This window comes from Saccopteryx leptura, chromosome 1, assembly GCF_036850995.1.
Source record: "Saccopteryx leptura isolate mSacLep1 chromosome 1, mSacLep1_pri_phased_curated, whole genome shotgun sequence".
Taxonomy (NCBI): Eukaryota; Metazoa; Chordata; class Mammalia; order Chiroptera; family Emballonuridae; genus Saccopteryx; species Saccopteryx leptura.
The window spans coordinates 260,077,852-260,097,264 of NC_089503.1; the positions used below are offsets into that span (position 1 = coordinate 260,077,852).

Genomic DNA, 19,413 nt, shown 5'->3' on the forward strand with positions numbered 1-19,413 from the left:
GTAGGGCTGGCGTCCCCCCCCCCCGCCCCCTCCGCCCCCCCTCCCGCCCCAGCTCCTAGCCCGGATGGAGGCGAGGGTGGGGCGGGCCTGGCCCTTCCTTTCCTCTTCTGTCTGAACCCCAGCGGATCCTCAATTTCTGCCTGCCTGCAGGCCCGAGTGGTGGTGGAGAATCCTGTACTGGGAGGCAGCCCCAAAGAGGGAGGCATAATGGGGTGTCCACCCGCAGCGGGAGGGGCGTCCCCATCAAGACAAACACACAAGGAAACCTGAGTGCACAACCACAGTCCCAATCCACTCACGCGCAGGGGGTACACGCGCGTACACACACACACACACACACACACACACACACATCCACAAGTACACAAAATCTGACGTCATTCGGCCTCGCACAACCGCCGCGAACACACAACACTGCCGCAAAGCCATGGACCGTTCGTTGGGTGCCTGCCAACCCCCCAGGCACAACGCACCGGTGCACTCCACAGGAACAGGAACACACACGTGTGTTGTATAGGGGGAAAAAAGAATATCCATGGCAAACTAATGGAAACACCCAGACCTGGAGTTCCACAACTGGACTACCTGCAACTGGACTACCTCCCATTACCCCTAGCCCACTCATGTCTAACACCGCTCACAGGTATCCTGGGACACAGGCTTCCACCCTGCCCAGGCATCCCTGCCTTGTAGTGTCCTTGACTCAGTGTCTGCCCCCACCTCCTCTGCAGGCGCACTGGGGGCAAAAGGGCTCCACAAAGGGTAATGGGGCACCCACTGTCCTGCACAATTGATTCCTGCAGAGGGGCAATTAAAGGTGGGTCGAGCCCCATTTACAGTTGCCAACACAGGCATAACCCAACAGAGTGACCCAAGCAGTCAGACTGTTGACTGCCTGGCATTCTGGGTGTGACTGTTGTGCATGTTGGCTCCCAGGGTTTGGTCTGAGTACACCGGAAGCTTCTTGTCTATATATTGTGTGGTGTGTGCGGCTGTGGGTGTCCACAGGCTTGGTGAGATCCCAGGTCCATGTGAGGAGCCCTCGGGAAGCTGCGACGGAGTGCTCCAGGTTGGCCGCTCAGCTACCATGGGTCTTATTTTCCCATCCGCTGGAAGCTGTGGCATAACTGTGCCCATGCGAGTTTCTGCGCGGCTCTGTGCCTATGTGAGCGGTTGGCTGTGTCTTGCTGTTCGGTGACAACCATTATTGGGATTGTGTATATACATCTGTGTTTTTAACAGCGTATTCTTAGGTGAAGTGGGTGTGGGGAGCTCTGAGGGGTGGGATGATACACCTAGTGTGATTGCTCGTTGCTTTATGGACTATCTGTAGTTATTCCAGGGTCTGTGCAGACGTGTGTGTGTTCTGGGACTGAGATTGTATCTGCAACTGAGTGTGTGACTGTGTTCCCAGGCGGTCCTATTTGAGCAATGTGTGTGTATGTATAGCCCTGATCATCTGTGGCCGTCCCTACTCATGCCCTATGTATTTGTGACCAGCCCTACACATACGCGCGTGCGCGCCGGCCCACGGTTGCAGCGACGGGACCCACCCGCGCGTCCGCCATCGCCCCTTTAAGAGCGGCTCCCGCGGGCGGCGGGGTGGTGGCGGGCGGGGGCGCGCGCGGCGGGAGGAGGGGGCGCGCGCTTTCCGGAACAGCCCGAGCAGAGGGTAGAGAAGAAAATAAACCCGCGGCTGAACCTGGAGCTGCCGCCGCCGCGTGGAGCTCCCCCACGCGGATGATGCCCGCGGTGCCCCTGCAGGGCTCGGGGCGGTGAGACCCGGGACTTGGGGTAGCTATGGCGACGAATAGCGCTTGTTGCCGCGCCGCCTGACAGGTGTGGGCCCCGGCGGCGGTGGCTCGGAGCATTATGTACGCCAAAGGGGGCAAGGGCTCGGCCGTGCCCTCCGACAATCAGGCCCGCGAGAAGTGAGTCGGAGGGCCGGGGGCGGAGCTCCACGGCCGCGCGGCTTTCGTGGGTCACAGCGCTGGTGCGCACTACAAGGGGCACGTGGGCGCGGGGTGCCAGGCGTGCGGGGCTTGAGCGCGCCGGAGGGGCCCGGCCGCGAGACTTGGCGGAAGGAGCGCGAGGTCCGAGGGGCGCTAGATTTAAAGGGACGCGAGAGACCAGAGGGGTATCAGGGGCTTAAGATTTTCGAAATTTAAGGGTGCGCGCGAGATTCAGGGGGCATGATGAGTGCAAGAAGTAGTGAGATTTGAAGGGGAGCGTGAGACCCGAGAGGTCGTGAGAGTTGAAGGGGAGTAAGATTTGAGGGGGCACGCCACACTCGAGGGGCGTGAGAGACCCTGGCGGGAGCGCGAGATTCGAGGGCGCGAGATTTGAGGGGGAGTGCGAGACCCGAGCGGGACTTGAGGGTCGCGAGACCACCCCGACAGTCGAACCTTGGTGAATGCGGTTGCGGATGCGCGTGCGCGCAGAATCGCGATTCCTCACTGCTTCCCGCATTCTCCAGGGGAGTTTCCAGGGCGGGTGAGACTGGCCTTTCTGGACCCTCGCCCCTCATGAAGAGCTTGAGAAAGTTCACCTGTTTGCTGGACAGCTGAGTGGGACTCCTGGGGAGGCCGCAGGACTCAGCCCTGCAGCAGGGCCCTTGGGTGGTGGAACCCAGAAGCGCCTCCTCCTATTTTGGGCGTGGCGCTGGACCGTGGGTAACAGGTGCTCTTGTGCTGGTAGGAGCACAGGACCTAAATCCCAGACCCTGCGATTGGGGTCTGATGCTCTCAGAACTGGGAGCTAGGTCTGGGGCAAAGCGGCAGCCTGAAGCTGGCTCTGCCACTTACTTGTTCTGTGGGTTTGGGCGAGGGAGCGCCTCTCTTCTAGAGTTATTTTCCTTTCCTGAGAAATGCAAACGTAGGATCATCTCTTAGGATGGGGGAACACTTGAAAGGTGCCAGAAGCTTCGAGCTTTCATAGTACAGGTACCCAGTGGCTTGCAGTTTTATTAAAGTGCCAGGGAAAAGTACCTGCAGGAGGGAAGACTTTCCATGCTAATAGTGGCTAATTCACAGGATCCTAAGAAGTCCAGCCACCTAGTATGGCCTTGGTGGGCAATAGACTGCCAGAACAGAGAGGAGGCCGGGTCATTCTGGAGAGGTCCTGTGGTGACATTCCTTGAGGGGTGATGCTCCTTGAGGGCCAGACCAGGAATGTGGACTTGTATGTCTGGGCAGTAAAGAGGAGTTCTGGATGTGGGCTTGCTGTACTCCTCTCTTGTCCTGCCTTTTCCACCTGAGTTAACAATGAGACCCCCACCAGCTTTGGGATCATTTTGGAGATGGGATTTTTATGTCCAGAAAATGGTAGGCAGATGATTGCCCTTTTATTTTTATTTATTTTTTAAAGGGTTTGGGTTTTTTGTTTTTGTTTTTGTTTTTTTTGTATTTTTCTGAAGTTGGAAACGGGGAGGCAGTCAGACAGACTCCTGCATGTGCCCAACCTGGATCCACCCGGCATGCCCACCAGGGGGCGATGCTCTGCCCATCTGGGGCATCGCTCTGTTGCATCCAGAGCCATTCTAGCGCCTGAGGCAGAGGCCATACAGCCATCCTCAGTACCCGGGCAACTTTGCTCCAGTGGAGCCTTGGCTGCGGGAAGGGAAGAGAGAGACAGAAAGGAAGGAAAGGGGGAGGGGTGGAGAAGCAGATGGGTACTTCTCCTGTGTGCTCTGGCCGGGAATCGAACCCGAGACTCCTGCAGCCAGGCCGACGCTCTACCACTGAGCCAACCAGCCAGGGCATAACTGCCCTTTTAGATCTCCCTTGCCCATGTGCACAGTTACAAGGTTGGACTCCATTTTCTTTCTTTTTTTTTAGTGAGAGAAGGGGGTGGGGGGGACAGACAGGGACAAACAGGTAGGAAAAGAGAAAGATGAGAAGCATCAGCTCATAGTTGCGTCACTTTAGTTGTTCATTGATTGCTTTCTCATATGTGCCTTGACCGAGGGGCTCCAGCAGAGCAAGTGATTCCTTGCTCAAGCCAGCGACCTTGGACTCCAGCCAGAGACCTTGGGCTTCAAGCCAGCCACCATGGGGTCCTGTGTATGATTCCACGCTCAAGTTATTGATCCCGCGCCCCACGTTCAAGGTGGTGAGCCCACACTCTAGCCAGATGAGGCCGGTAACCTCGGGGTTTTGAACTTGGGTCCTCAGCATCCCAGTCCAACGTTCTGTCCACTGCGCCACCATCTGGTCAGGTTGGACTCCATTTTCAAGCACAAAGACTTTTTGAAACTAGTATCTGGCTCCTGCCCAGGTTGGAAGCTTGGCCTGTCTGGCTTTGCCACCCCACCCTTGGGGGTCCTGACATATCCCTGGTCATTTTCTTATCCTGGTTTCTGGGTCTGGGGTGGATTGTCGTGGTTGAGAAGGCAGGTCCCAGCCCTGAAGAATCCCACATTCTAGCAGGAGGCAGGGGTCGAATTACTTAGGCAAATAAAAGGGAGGCCAGGTGAAAAATGATTTCAAGGTATTCTATGAAGAAGGCAAAGTGGGGGTGGGTGATAGTAGACTATGAAGGTGCTGTCAGGTGTGCAGAGACCTGGAGGAAGAGTAGGCAGACGAGGACATAGCAAGTGCAAAGGCCCTGGGGTGAGGCCTGGCAAAGGAGCTGGGGCTAGTGCCCTGGGTAGGGGAAGGGCAATCCATAAGGGCTGTGTGTGGGCCTGGGAGGCTTCTGTGTATGAAAGTGCATTCCAGGTCCTGTGTGGAGTAGTTCTTATAGGGGGTTGGGAGTAGAGGCCAGGGTTATCTGGAGGTGGGCAAGATGATTTAGGTAAGAACTGATGATGGCAGTTTAAGTGCGGCCATGGAGATCAGAGAAGGAAGAGAATCAGAGGTTTGAGCTGAGGGAAGTGGAGTTGGGTTTCGCACCCATAAAAATCTCAGGAGAGATTTGATTCTTTGAATCTGGCTTTTGCTCTTGGCCAGGGCTGGAGAAGGTATATTCAAATCCTGGCCCCTTTCCCTATCATCCCCTCACTCCCTAGACTGCCCAGCAGAGGATCTCAAAGGATGCAGAGATCTGCAGAAACACCTCCTGTGAAGCTAGAGATGCAGTGTCACCTGTTCTCCAGTCCCCTTTTTGGCCAGAATGATTCTGTGTTCTTGTTGAGGGTCTTGGATGAGTGTTGGTTTGGAGATGGGATTCTGCTGCTAAATAGAGTTTGGAAAACACCAGATGGTTGCATCCCACCTTTCACCAAAGGGGATGCCAGGGCCTGGAGGGGAAGTGCTTCTGGGCAGGGAGAGCACTAGAGAGGTAGGCTGGCTGCTCTGTTTCCCACCTGAAATGTAGCCTGCCAGTCTTGCAGGATTCGCACAAGGACTGGGTGAGGGGCTGCAGGCAGAGCACCCACGCAGGCAGCCACCAACTGAGCCACGTCCTTTCTCTGGGTTTTGGTTTCTTCCTGGGTGAAATGTGGAATGGGGTGAAGAAGTTGCACTGCTCAGGTCTTCTGCTCTTCTGGACTGTGTTTTCTTTTCCTTCCTTCTCCTGAGCCCCTCTGACTCCCTATTTTAGTATGAGGTTTGGGCCAGATTGCCTCAGAAACAGCACCGCCGGGTCCTTGCCCTCAGGGGTGCACAGCAAAGTCTAGGAAGTACAGGGCTGGATGGGGTGGCCTGGAGGGAGAGAGGGAAGCTGGGGTCCTAGTGGGCTTTCTGCATCAAGGCACCTTTGCTATAAATATATAGTAAATACTCCAAGCCTATGGGGAAGCCCGTGACTGCCACCCAGAACTAACTAGTGCTTGCATTTGTACTAGTTAGTGCAAGACTTGGTTTGGGGTCTTTTTAAATTAGGGATGAAGGTGACAGGGACAGTTGGGGGCCTTTTTGTCCCTTTTGCATCATTCCACTTCTGCCCCAGAGGCTCTGACTTTGTGAATTGGGGGTAGAGGTCTAAATGTCTGCTGTGTGTGTGAATTTCCTTGAGTGTTTTATGTGCTGCCAAGTGGGTTTAGAATAGGTCCATAGATGACAACCACAGTTGGTATTACTGAGCATCTAATGTTTTTCTCCTGGGAATGGTTTTTATTTAATTTTATTTTTTAATTATTAAGTGAGAGGCAGGGAGGCAGACAGATAGACTCCCATGTGTGCCCTGACTGGGATCCACCTGGCAAGCCCCCTATAGGCAATGCTCTGCCCATCTGGGGCCACTGCTCCATTGCTTGGCAACCAAGCTATTTTAGTGTCTGAGATGAGGCCATGGACTTTCACATGCCCAACTGATGCTCTACCACTGAGCTAACCAGTCAGGGCCTGCTGGGAATAGTTTTGAGATGTCACATAGCCACAGAGAATGTGTGTATAGCCTAGCAGGTGAGAGAGTCACCTGTGTATCTGTCCCTGCTTCCAGGTGTGGCCATCACTATTCTTGTTGGTGAGGGCACAGGTAATAGATTGTTAAGGAAGGAACCCCGCGTTGAGTCCTAGAGGATGAGCACAGCCAGTGGACACAGGGAAGCCTCTAGAGAAGTGACTGATAAGGGGAGGCATTTGGGAAGAAAATGGCAGGAGGGGGAAGGCGGCTGTGGAATTTGTGAATGGGGGGTGGTCACATGCTGCTGGGTGGGAGAAAGCTTAAGTGGCAGAGGCTGATGAGGAGAGTGGCCACCACTCTGGCAAGATATGGCTGAAGGCCTAGTCTTGAGAGAAGAAGAGAGGAGGGAGGAAATATGAGGCTGGAGTCCCTTAGGGGGGTATCAGTGGGAACTGGCTGGTGGTTTAGCTGGGATGGGAGGACGTAGGGATGAACGATACATAGCTGTGAGTAGATGGCCTCTCCCTGTCCCCAGCAGCTTGTCCTTCAAGCATCCAGGGGCTTGAAGTGAGAGGAGGGCACTGAGCAAGGAGGACCCATTACGATAATTCCTGGTAATTATAGTAATTCTTGGTAATTATGGTGGTTGTGTTGCATTTTAGTTCACAAGGCTCTAACAGACCATTATGTCATCACCTCCCTGCGCAGCCTCTGTGAGCACTCCATGGCCAGGCACCCTACATCCCCCATGTCAACATTCCTTCCGGAGCCACTGCGTGCTCTGTGCCATGAGTCTGCCTTCTTGCAGCAGGAGCCCCTCCAATGGCTGGGCTCTTCATTCTGCAGTTTCATTTGTTTCGCTGGGATTTAGCACCAGAGCCCTGCCCTTCCCTGTAACTGAGCTCAGAGCCTGGATAGTCAGAGGCTGGAACAACCTGGCCAAAGGTCCTGGCTTCAAACATTTTTACCCAACACAGGAAAAACAGTCCAAAATTACTCCCTGAGACTTGATCCTGGTAAAAATCAAAGTACCTGTACCAACACATAATAGAAGTCAACAAAATTGGGAAACTTCTCTGGCTTCTCTTTGCTCTTGGGGTAAAATCCCAAATCCTTACCATCAAAACAGTAAGCGCTGACCTTTATTAGTATTCGCCAACCACTTTGGTTAGTCCTCCTGACATCTCAGGAGAGGATTTGGGTGGCTGAGGGCCCATGACGCTCTTGTGAGCTCAGCAGGGAGAGAAAGAGACCAAGTCCCTGCCCTCCTGGTTACATTCCGGAGGGGCTGCAATCAGTGAACGAGTCATGTGTCAAGTGGGGATAAGTAAGATGATGGGGAGAAATTGGGCAGGGTGGGGTTAGGTATAACAGGTAAGCCTCTGACAGGTGATATTGGAGCCATGCAGGTCTCTAGGTGGAAGTGCCCCAAGCAAAGGCACAGCCTGTGCAAAGGCCCTGGCATGGAGAGTGGCCAGTGTGTGTGCCTGTGTGGCATGGGAGTGTCTAATGAGGAGTTCTGTTTGTGCATAGGGGGTAGACTCTAGGGACTGGACAGGGCAGCCATTGGAGGGGTCCTGTCAAAATTCAGGTCAGAGAACCTGACTGGTGGTGGCACAGTGGATAGCACATCAACCTGGGATGCTGAGGTTATAGGTTTGCAAACCCTGGGTCACCAGCTTGAGCACAGGGTCACTGACTCAAGTGTGGAATCATTGATATGATCCTATGTTCACTGACTTAAGCCCAAGGTCGCTGGCTTGAGCAAGGAGTCACTGGCTTGGCTGGAGTCCCCTGGTCAAGGCACGTATGAGAAAGCAATCAATGAACAACTAAGATGCCGCAACTCTGAGTTGATGCTTCTCATCTCTCTCCCTTCCTTTCTTTCTCTGTTTCTGTCTCTCTTTCGTGCGTGTGAGCTAAAAAAAAAAAAAAAAAAAAAAAAAAATCGGGTAAGAGAGCCCTGGCCAGATAGCTTGGTTGCACAAGGGTTATGGGTTCAATTCCTGGTCAGGGCACATACAGGAACAGATGGACATGTCTCTCTCGTTCTTCCCCTCTTTATAAAATCAATAATTTTTTTAAATTCAGGTAAGAGAGACAGTGGCTTGGACCAGGTGTGTGATGGAGATGGCAGGAAAGAGCTTTTCCTTAAGGTTTTATCCTAAATTCACTAAGAGCGGTGATCTTGATCTCAGTGGCGTGGGGGACAGCATCCACCACACCTCTGTGAGTCAAGGCTGGACCACCCAGGTTGTACCACCCAGCAGTGGGGGTGGCAGGTGCAGAGAGAGGGTTGTGGAGAAAGCTGCAGTGGGGACAAGTTGAGGTTGAGCCTTAGATCCAGGTAGGCAGTGGACCCTGAGTTTGGGAAGGCCAGGCTGGAGCACCTGTGGGCAATTGTGTGAAGATGTCATCAGAGCAGTAGGGAGGCTGCCTAGAGAGAGGAGAGGAGAAACCTGGGCTGAGGAGGAGATCAAAGAGGGTCGGGCTCCTAGACCTGTGTCCTGGGTCAAATGCTACCTACCACTGGACAGTCCAGGGCCAAGGGAGATGGAGAAGGACCTAGTGGGCTAGCAGCATGGAGCCCTTGGTGGATGTGGTGGGACCAAGGACCACTTCTTCAGGAGGTTTAGAGACTCCCCCAAGGCCTGACCTGTGGTGGCGCAGTGGATAAAGCGTCGACCTAGAAATGCTGAGGTTGCCGGTTTGAAACCCTGGGCTTGCCTGGTCAAGGCACATATGGGAGTTGATGCTTCCTGCTCCTCCCCCCTTCTCTCTCTCTCTCTCTCTCTCTCTCCTTTCTAAAATGAATTTTAAAAAAAATAGAGACTCCCCCAGGAAAGCCTTCTGCCCCTGGCGGGGGGGTTATGGCCAGAGTGTAGACCATGCCCTCCCCTGACCCTAAACTCCCAACTCCTCTTGCTACCTGTCTTTGGGTGTCTCACTCCTCCAGTCTTTCCTGTTCCTTGCACTGACCCCCAAAGTGGGAAGGGGGTCAGCTGGACCCCTCAGCTTCTCCCTTGGCCCAGAGGGTGGGGGGTGATGAGTAGGTCTAGGCTTTTCATATCCATTCTCTCATTAATGGATGTGGGCCTGGGGATGTAGGCCACTTGTGAAAGCTCAGGAAGCCTCTAGAAGGGGAGGTATAACAGGAGTGAGTTGGATAGGTGAGCCTGGAGGTCCGGGGACCAGGAAGGCAACTGTGTTGGAGAGGGGCACTGGAGACTGCTGGGCGTTGCAGTGCTTGGAGCTGTGTGACCACCGTAAGTCCTACTTGTGTGCGCCCCATCCCTGTCCCTTGGGTTGTCGTCATAGGTTACATGGTACAGTGAGCTGTAGACACATTTCACCCTAGGACTGCTACCACCCGGAACCCCCACCATCTCTCCCTTGTCTTTCTATAGTATACACTGTCTTCCAACTCACCATATAACCTATCTTCTTTATTACTTTTTTAAATTTATTGATTTGAGAGACAGAAACATTGATCTGTTCTTGTATATGCCCTGACTGGGGATTGAACCTTCAATCTTTGTGTTACTGGACAATGCTCTAACCAGCTGAGCTATCTGGACAGGATCACCCCCCCTTTTCTAATTCATTGATTTTAGAGAAAGAGAGGAAGGGTGGGGGGAAGAGAGAGAGAAACATCAATATGTTGTTCCACTTATTTATACATTTATTGGTTCTTTTTTTTTCTTTTAGATTTTATTCATTTTTGGAGAGAGAGAGAAAAAAGGGGGGGGGGGACAGGAAGCATCAACTCCCATATGTGCCTTGACCAGGCAAGCCCAAGGTTTCGAACTAGCAACCTCAGCGTTCCAGGTTAACGCTTTACACACTACACCACCATTGGTCGGGCCTATTGTTTGATTCTTTTATGTGCCCTGACAGGACCAAACTCATAATCTTGACATATCAGAATGATGCTCTAACCAACTGAGCTACCCGGTCCAGGCCAACTTACCTTCTTACATTGTTGCTCTACTGTTCCTCCTTACAAGCAGTTACAGCCTCCAGGGGAACAGGGGTCTGTCATGTTCACTGAACAAGGAGATGCTGGGTAAATGTTTGTTGAATGAATGAACGAAAGAATGGGCAGATGGATGAAGGAAGGAAGAGGATCCAGGGTAAAGGCAGATCTGTGGGGCAGGGAGTGGGGGCCAGGACAGAGGGCAGGAGCTGGCAGGAGTGTCTGATGGTGGTGGGGCTGGGGTGTGAGGATTGAGGCATGGGTGGGAATGGCAGGGAGAGCAGGATGAGTCAAAGCAGTTTTATTTTCAGATAGAGCTGTCAGCCAGGGGAGAGTGGCCAGCTAAGTTGGAGGAGGAGCCTCAGGCCTGCCAGTCTTGGATCCCAAATCCCTCCAGCTTACCTGGGTCCTGGCTGGGCAGTGGGATGATCCTGGCACACCTAGAGGGGCTGGTGTCAGTGGAATGGATGGCCGAGGAATGGCTAGGGGGCTGGCTCTTGTCCCTCTGCCAGCTGGTGTAGAAGACACATGGCAGTGGGAGGCAGAGGTGGAGGCAGAGGATGGAGAGGCCTGCGAGGCTGGGTGGATGGGCAGGTTTTCCTGCATGGCCCATAGCCGGAGTGGCTGGTTGGCAAGTGGCCCATGCTCTTGGGGTGGGCAGCTGCTGAGTTTGTATGGGGGGCATACCAAGCACTGTAGGTGTTTAGCAGCCACCTGAGTGGAACTGCTGGCCCCATCTCCTCTCACCTACCCACACTACTCCAGACTCTCCCTGGGGGCTGGTACAGAGAGCTGTCAGGAACTGATCCCCAGGAAGAGGAGGGGCCCCGGGACACCTGGAGGAGGAAGGCCTCAGGGAGGAGAAGAGAGAGCTTTCTGTCCTCAGCAGGCAAAGCTGGGTGGGCGTGAGTAAAGCTCTGGCATTGGGCACATGGCTCAGGGTGCCCACTGGGAGACGCCATGCAGCGCAGTCAGGAGTGACACCCAGGAGCTCTTTCTCCAGGCAGGAGACCTCCCTAGGGCCAAGGCAGCTCTTGGGTCTTGGAACCAGCAGGATAAGGCTAGGACTTGGTACATGAAGGGTGTTGAATTGACATGAATTTGGCCTGGAAATGGGGGTTTGGGGACTGCTGGCAGTATTACCTAGAGGAGGGGCCTGCAGGATGGGTGTTGATGGTTGTGTAGGAGTTGGCCAGGCTGAACAACTAGTGAGAATGTCATCTCCTGTGAGATAAGGGGTTTGGGGGACTTGTTGGGGCAGTGAATGAGGCTGGGGGTGGGTACAATGAGGGCTCACTGTGTGCCCTTTATCCTGGCCTGAGAGCCCCTCCCAAGACCCTTGGGGAGGGGTTTGAGGCTGACCCAGCCCAGGCCTTCTGAGAGCCTGAGTTGCTCCCCTCCCTGCAGGTTAGCACTGTATGTGTATGAGTACCTGCTGCATATTGGTGCCCAGAAATCAGCCCAGACCTTTCTGTCCGAGGTAAGCTGGCCTGGCCTCTCCACCTACACACTAGGGTTCTTTGCTCCCAGTTTTCATCGGGGCTCCAGTGGTGGTGCCAGATGGCCCCTCTGAAGGCCTTAGGAACAGAGGGATGGTGTGGATCAGGGCCCATGGCTGGCATACAGGCATCTGTCTGAGGGTCTGCTGTTACTTCCTCTGCCCTTGTGCTCTCTCACTTGTTCCCTGTGGCTACCTTACTCTGGTCCGCTGGTCCCCTGCCCCATGTTCCATGCCTGAGGTAGGTCAGGGGTCCAGCAGACTGGGCAGTGGCTCCTTATCTGCTTTCCTTCTCCTATACAGATCCGCTGGGAGAAGAACATAACGCTGGGGGAGCCCCCAGGCTTCTTGCATTCCTGGTGGTGGTGCGTGCAGGGCTGGTATGTGGGGGGGCAGTGTGGGGTCTGGCAATGTGGGGTCTATGTGGGGAAACTATCATTCTCCCCCTTTCTCCCACAGCGTGTTCTGGGACTTGTACTGTGCAGCACCTGACCGCAGAGAGGCATGTGAGCACTCAAGCGAGGCCAAGGCCTTCCAGGACTATGTGAGTCCTGCTCCAGGGACCTGGCATGGGCAAGGTGGTGGGGCCTGGGGTGGGGGTGGTGGCTGCATGGCCTGTGCTTGGCTTAGGTAGGCTGGGCCCAGGGTCGCTCACAGGGAGGCTCATCCACTGCACTATAGCCCCCATACTTCCCTGAGGCCAGCCCCTCCTCTTCCCCTTCATTTGAGCCCCTGGTCCTATCTAGATAGACTGCCTGCTATCCCAGCCTTTCTGAGCCTCCTGAGGTAGGAGCCCAACCAGGGTTCTGGGATTTAGCTGACAGCACCAAGGACACTTCCTAACCTTGCTGCTGACTCACTGCTTTGGCCTCAGTTTCCCTCTTGGTTGATGGGGGCGGTGGTGGCATCAGAGGCCTGTCTGGAGAGGAGCGGTATGGGGGTGACGTGACGGGATGGGTGGCATCTTGTCATGGAGTGCAGATGGCAGCCCCCTGCCTTTATCCTTTTTACCCTGGCCTCTCAGGCAGAAGGCAGGCCAGGGAGGGCATGGGGGCCCTTGGCTGTAGACCCCAGGAGCAGGTAGCAACTCAGGTGGCTTCTGGAGGAGATGCATCTCCAGGGGGTCTCCCCCCTCCACCCCCTCCTACTGTGCACCCACTTGCCTCTTCCTCAAGCCTCCCAGGGCATAGCTGCCCACCTCTCCCTTTGCAGGGCCAGGGTGCAGTTGCCAGGGGCAGCAGATCACCATGTCCCTATAGTACCCCACACTCACTCTATGTATGTTCATGGAAGCTGAGGTCCCTGCCATTTTCCCCCATTTAATCCCTCTGTGCCTTTGTTGTCCCTTTGTCACAGTTCTGCCAGACCAGGGACCCAGGGGTATCTGGAGCTATGTCCCTGCTTGTGCCTCTCTGATGTCTCTGGAGCCATTCCCTTTTGTAGCCTCCGCAGCGCCCTGGTCTCCACCTGGGTCTGACTGCTTCTGGTGTCTCCTGGGAGGGCAAGGCACTGACGCTCCACATCAGCATCAGCACACTTCCTGGTGTGTGCCGGTTACCATGGCAGCAGGGTGCCTGGGGAGTTGGTGCCAGTACATCCGGGGCTTGGGGTAAGGGTTCCCTGCAGCCCCCATCCTAGTTGGAGACACTTTGCCTCCCAGGGGAGCTCTGTCCCTTGCCCCCAGCTACATTGGCATCTCCAAGAAATGCCAGCAACATGGGTTGGGTGCATTTGGGTGGATGATTGAGGTTGCAGAAGAGCGGGCAGGAGTGTCAGCCTGAGCCCCTGTGGGCCTGCTGTGTCTGGAGCCCTGCTGTCAGCCTCTCCAGAACTATCCTCCCCTCTCCAACCAGGAACCACTCTGGAGTCTGCTGGGGCTATGAATGCAGGTTGCTGCCCTCCCTGTGGGGGGTTGGCAGTGGTGGGTAGACAGACCCAGAGCTCAGAGGTTTCTCCTTCTAGCCTCTGGGGCAGGTGCCGGCCAGATTACCTGCTACTGGCCATCAGGCTGTGTATTTATGTGGAACCGAGATGGAGGCATGGGGGACCTGAGGGCTGAGAGCTTTGTCTCCACCAACTTCCAGGGCCGCTTGGGCTTTCAGATGACCTGTGCTGGGCCCTGGAGTGCTCTCTGTCACTGTTGGCCTGGGGAGGCTCCCACAGTACCCCCAGCTTGGGGCCTGGGCAGGAGTCCTTTGAAGGCAGACCTTTGAGAAGGAACAGGAAGGGTGCCAGGCTGCAGTTTCACTGGGTGGGGTGTCTTCAGAGGCCCTTTGCCCCACTCCTGTAAGGCAGGAAGTGTTGTGTGACTGGGCTAGTGCTTAACCCCTCTGAGCCCAAGTGGCTGCAGTTCCATAAATTCTGGAGTGCCCCTGGTATGTGCAGGTTTGTACTAGCCGAGACACAGCCTTCATCATACAGGTGATGAGACAGATTTTTGCGTTCCTCTTGGGGCCCAGTGTGGGGGGAGGGTGGGTGATGCAGACAAACAGGAGTGGAAAGGACCCCAGAAAAGTACTGTCTACTCAGTGCTCTTTCTTATCCTTTGATGTGTCCAGCTCTGCCTTGTAGACTAGCCCTCTGTCCCTCATCCCCACCTCCTCTGTAGGTCCCAAGGGCTAACAAGCCTGGGACCTTGGAACCAACCAGAGAAAGTGACTTGTCAGCCCACCCCCTGCATCTCTGCTTTTGGTACACACAGTAAGGCCCCTCTAGCACCTGGCTTCTCCCCTCCTCCATCTGAAGAGAGGCTGAGGACCTGGAGACTGCATCCAGGGAGCCCAGCTCTTCAGCCCCTCCCTCCCGGGGGGGCTGGGAGAGTGGTCACTCAGTACCTTCTGAGGAGGAGCCCTGGGGAGGGAGGTTCATCTTTTTATTTATTTATTTATTTATTTTGTATTTTTCTGAAGCTGGAAATGGGGAGACCGTCAGACAGAAGTGGCCACTAGGTGACAGAGCAGCTGTCCCGCATGCACCCGACCGGGATCCACCCGGCATGCCCACCAGGGGGCGATGCTCTGCCCATCTGGGGCGTTGCTCTTTGCGATCAGAGCCACTCTAGCGCCTGAGGCAGAGGCCATAGAGCCATCCCCAGTGCCCGGGCCATCTTTGCTCCAATGGAGCCTCGTGCAGGAGGGGAAGAGAGACAGAGAGGAAGGAGAGGGGGAGGGGTGGAGAAGCAGATGGGCGCTTCTCCTGTGTGCCCTGGCCGGGAATCGAACCTGGGACTTATGCACACCAGGCCGACACTCTACCACTGAGCCAACTGGCCAGGGCGGGAGGTTCATCTTAAAGCTGTTGATTGATCTTTTGTTTATTTGGGGTGTTGGGTAGAGCTGGGGTTCTAGCTAAGCTGCCTTGCCAGCCAGGACACAGGGTATGTTGGGAAGGGCCTAGGCTGGGGGACATGCCATTACCCAGCAGAGGTTGGATTCAGACAGAAAGAATCAGCCTGTGCCCTGGCTGGGTTGCTCAGTGGATAAAGTGTCAACCCAGCACACTGGAGGTTGTGGGATTGACCCCTGGTCAGGGCATGTATGAGAAGCAGTCAATGAGTACACAACTAAATGGAACAACTAAGTGAAATGAGTTGATGCTTCTTGCTCTCTCTCTGCCCTCCCCCCTTCCTCTCTTCTCTCCTCTCAATGGAAAAAAAAAAAATCAGCCTGTGCTGGATGACTGTCCTGGGTGGTTTATTTATATTATCAGACCCTCACAAGCCTCAGGTTCTGGACTCTGGGGGTTGGGATCTCTGGATCCCTGTCCTTCCTGGGCTGTGGGCTCAGTCCAGCTGGGCCCTAACCACCTGCAGGTTCTCTGGTGCAGAAAGGAGGCAGAGCCCCTGTGAGGCTGCCCGGCAAATCTAAATCTGTGGACTTGTCAGGGTTATTAAACTCAGGTGGGAACAGCTGCTCTGTCACCTAGTGGCCACTTCAGGCATCCTGCCATGTGTGGACTGAGGATCAAATGGCTTGGGTTCCCTGGTTTGTGGGACTGGCCGCTTGCTGAGGAGGGACAACTCAGGCAGAAGTGGCCTGACCAAACCCTTGTGTCTCCCTGCCCTGCAGAGTGCTGCAGCTGCCCCCAGCCCTTTGATGGGAAGCATAGCCCCCAACGATGCAATGGCAGCAGGCCCCATGGCACCTGGCTTTTTCCAGGTACAGCCAGGGCTGGGGCCCTTGTCCCCCTAACTCTGGGTGCACATGTCTCAAAGAGTGATAGGAGTGGGTGTTGAGTGGGGTGGGGGTCCCACATCAGGAGAGGCCTTGAGTAAGGACAGGCTCGCGTCGGGTGGGAGGGTTGTGGGTGCAGTGGGGATGTACATGTGGGGCCTTGGGGCTGGCAAAGGAGAGGCTGTAGGGTCTGGGCCCCTGCAGGAGAGGGTGGGGACTCTGCACACTTGACCTGTGTATGCGCATGCCAGGGTGCCTGGGCCTGCTGAGCGTGACTCTGAGCCACGGGTCCCAACTATACCCCTCCAGTGGGAGGCACCCTGCCCTGTCCTGCAGATCTGTGAGTGGCCCACCCTCCTGCCTCCCTCCCATTCCCCTCCCTTGGCCAGACTTAGCAAGACCTCAGGAAACTCGAGCTTTGGGTGACCTAGCTCCTCGAAACACATCTGGTTCTGTCCTCCTAGGGCCCCCCTGGCTCCCAGCTGCCTCCCCACAACCCCAACGCCCCCATGATGGGGCCTCATGTTCAGGTAAGGACCTGTGCCACCCTGCCCCTTTGCCCATGCACACCCTACTCTTCTGTGCTCATACACACCGAGCCAGCTGCTCTAGTTTGCTGGCTGGGCCCAGAGGAAGGGGTGAATCAGGCTCTGAGCCCGGGTGCAGCAGGAACCCCATAACTTTGGAAGGGTGAGTGGGTGGAGGGGGGTGCTGACCCCTGGCCCACCTCTTCCAGCCCTTCATGTCACCGCGGTTCCCAGGGGGCCCCCGGTTGACCCTGCGGATGCCGAGTCAGGTGAGAAAGGGAAGACATGAGAGGAGGGGCAGGAGCTGGGTTAAGGTGGGGGCACCCATATTCATTGGTGCCATGACCCCTCTGCAGCATCCTGTGGGCCTCCCCAGTTCCCAGCCCCTCCTCCCTGGAGCCATGGACCCCTCCCCTCGTCCTCAGGGTGAGTAGAGAAGCTGCAGCTTCCACCAGCCATCTGGACCGCAGCTTTAAATGCTCCATCGCGGCTGCCTCACCATACAACCCCCCACACCCACAGGCGCGTGTCCACACTGGGGAGTGGTCTTGACCTGAACCACCTTCCTTCTGCCCCTACCCCAGGGCATCCAAGCATGGGCCCGATGCAGAGGGTGACTCCTTCACGGGGCATGGCCAGCATTGGGCCCCAGGTAAGGGGTCAACCCAGGGGGCTTCAGTGACTCTTCCCTCTTGGCTTGCACTCAGGGCTCTTTTCCCCTCACAGAACTACGGAGGTGGCATGCGGCCCCCACCCAACTCCCTTGCTGGCCCAGGCCTGCCTACCATGAACATGTAAGGCCCTAAGGGACACCCAGAATGTGCCTGTGGGGCCAATACCCAGCTTCTTGGGCTGGATCAGCAGCACAACAACCCAGAATATTGTTTACTCCACTGCTGGGTGGGGAAACTGAGGCTCAAAGGCCAGTGAGTGATGGGTTGGGATTTCCAAGTGGTTACTCCTTAGCCAACATCTTCTTTTCTGGGGGCCCATGGGGCAGGGTTAGGGGGCATGCTGCCTGGGGATGCTACCTGGCCCAGCCCCAGGTTCCACCTACCGTCTCTTAAAAGGGGCCCTGGAGTGCGTGGCCCATGGGCCAGCCCCAGTGGCAGCTTGGTGAGTTGGGGAATGGGGGGTGGGGTGGGGTGGGTTACGGGGGGTGGGTACGGGCAGTGGACTGCTCACAGCTGCCCCTCTTCTCAGATCCCTTATTCTGCCTCCTCCCCTGGCAGCTACACGGTGAGTAGGGTCACTGACTGCTGGGCAACCTGATGGGAGGGTGCAGGGCAGCAGGTGAGGGTTTTTGTAATGATTTGTCTACCTCTGTATGCAGGGACCCCCAGGAGGTGGTGGGCCCCCTGGAACGCCCATCATGCCCAGCCCTGGAGGTACTAGGGGCTGGGCAGGGTGTGGGAAGGCGTGATCCCCTCATACTCAGTCCTTCATGAGAGTCTTCTTCCCTAGACTCCACCAACTCCAGCGAGAACATGTACACCATCATGAACTCCATTGGGCCGGGCGCTGGCAGAGCTAACGTAAGTGGGGACCTGTGGGATAGAGGCTGCTGGATGCAGTGGCCCGAGTCTCATGCTGCCTTACTGCCCACAGTTTCCACTGGACCCCGGACCGGAGGGTCCTATGGCAGCCATGAGCACGCTGGAACCTCACCACGTAAATGGATCCTTGGGTAAGTGGGTGGCCCCGGATCCACCCACCCCACACAGGCTGCTTTCCTAACCTAATGCTTCCGTGCTGCTCCTCCACCTGTGTTCCCTGTAGAAGCGCTACATGAACTACACTGGGGAATGGTTCAGTAACTAAATCATGGGGATGCCTGGCAGCAGGCACTGATACCCCTTTGGGCCCTCCTCCCAGGACACCTAGTGGGCTGGGTTGCGGGAGTGGGCACAGCTGCCCAGCCGGGTAAGTTCACAGAGGGATTGATGCCCCACCACCACTACTGGCGCAGGCGCAGCTGAGTCTCACGTTCCCGTGTGTCTGTCATCCACAGGCTCGGGCGACATAGACGGGTTGCCGAAGGTAAGGAGCCATGCTCAGGTGGGCTGTGGGTGTAGGGCGGGCCACGTAGGGGGGGAGGTTGGCTTGTGGGCAGGACAGGAGTCACACCCTGACTGAGGCCGCCCCCAGAGTTCCCCTGGCGCAGTGGCTGGCCTGAGCACCACCCCAGGCACCCCTCGGAATGATGGCGAGATGGCGGCCACCGGGACTTTCCTGCACCTGTTCCCGAGTGAAAGCGTAAGCGACTGCGTCGACTCCCCTCCTGTGGCAGCATCGGGCCGGAAGGGCCTGGTGGGGAGGCCTCGGCAGGGCGGCCGGGGGGCCAGAGCAAGACCGTGACCGTGGCGGGCCAGGTGGGGGGCAGCCGCAGCATCCTTCTCCTGTCCTGGTCTCATGCCCCTACCCTGTCTCACCCTGTGACCCTAGCCCTGGTGGCCTCACCTCCCTAACTTGGACACCTGCACCTTCCCGCCTCTCCTCGCCCCACTCCGCCCCTTAGTCCTTTCTTTCTGGGAAGTGGGTCCCAGCCTAGGCCGGAGCTGAACCCGCCCCTGCGGGCCAACCCCTCGTCTCTCCGCAGTACTCGCCTGGGATGACCACGAGCGTGTGACGGGGCACCAGCCCCTTACCCACTGCAGACCTCGTTTTCTGCCCAGGGCCAAGGGCCAGGGATTTGGGTGGAGGAGGGTCTGAGTTTACACCTCGGGAAACTGGACTCCTGGTTAAGGCTTGGAAGCCCCGCACCAAGGACTCATATTAAAAAAAACAACACACAAGGACCTGAGATGCTCTTTTCTGGCTGGGCCTGACTCCCTACCATCACCCCAGTTTCTATTTTGTCCTGGGGACTCAGACACCTCCTTTCCCTTGGGCAGCAAGGGGTGGGCCCCATCAATAAATAGAACTTGTTTTGGTATCTCGTTTCAAGATTTCACT

General features: G+C 56.1%; 1 protein-coding gene across 24 annotated transcripts; it reads left to right on the forward strand.

The window, feature by feature from the left end:
• The first annotated feature begins 1,639 nt into the window (after positions 1 to 1,639).
• Positions 1,640 to 19,393, forward strand: SSBP4 (single stranded DNA binding protein 4). Of its 24 annotated transcripts, none has more exons than XM_066350120.1 (18): positions 1,640 to 1,931; positions 11,669 to 11,741; positions 12,063 to 12,139; positions 12,219 to 12,303; positions 15,827 to 15,916; positions 16,396 to 16,461; positions 16,668 to 16,727; positions 16,815 to 16,884; positions 17,043 to 17,110; positions 17,185 to 17,252; positions 17,529 to 17,574; positions 17,662 to 17,697; positions 17,792 to 17,846; positions 17,923 to 17,993; positions 18,067 to 18,145; positions 18,470 to 18,498; positions 18,607 to 18,714; positions 19,058 to 19,393. In XM_066350120.1, exons 1-18 carry the CDS (start codon positions 1,873 to 1,875, stop codon positions 19,085 to 19,087), a joined length of 1,170 nt encoding a protein of 389 aa, XP_066206217.1. In that variant the 5' UTR covers positions 1,640 to 1,872; the 3' UTR covers positions 19,088 to 19,393. The 24 variants fall into 24 exon arrangements, with proteins under 24 accessions (XP_066206217.1, XP_066206227.1, XP_066206152.1 ...); XM_066350130.1 differs by having other exon boundaries at positions 12,063 to 12,124; XM_066350055.1 differs by having other exon boundaries at positions 18,428 to 18,498; positions 18,607 to 19,393.
• Positions 19,394 to 19,413: the final 20 nt, after the last annotated feature.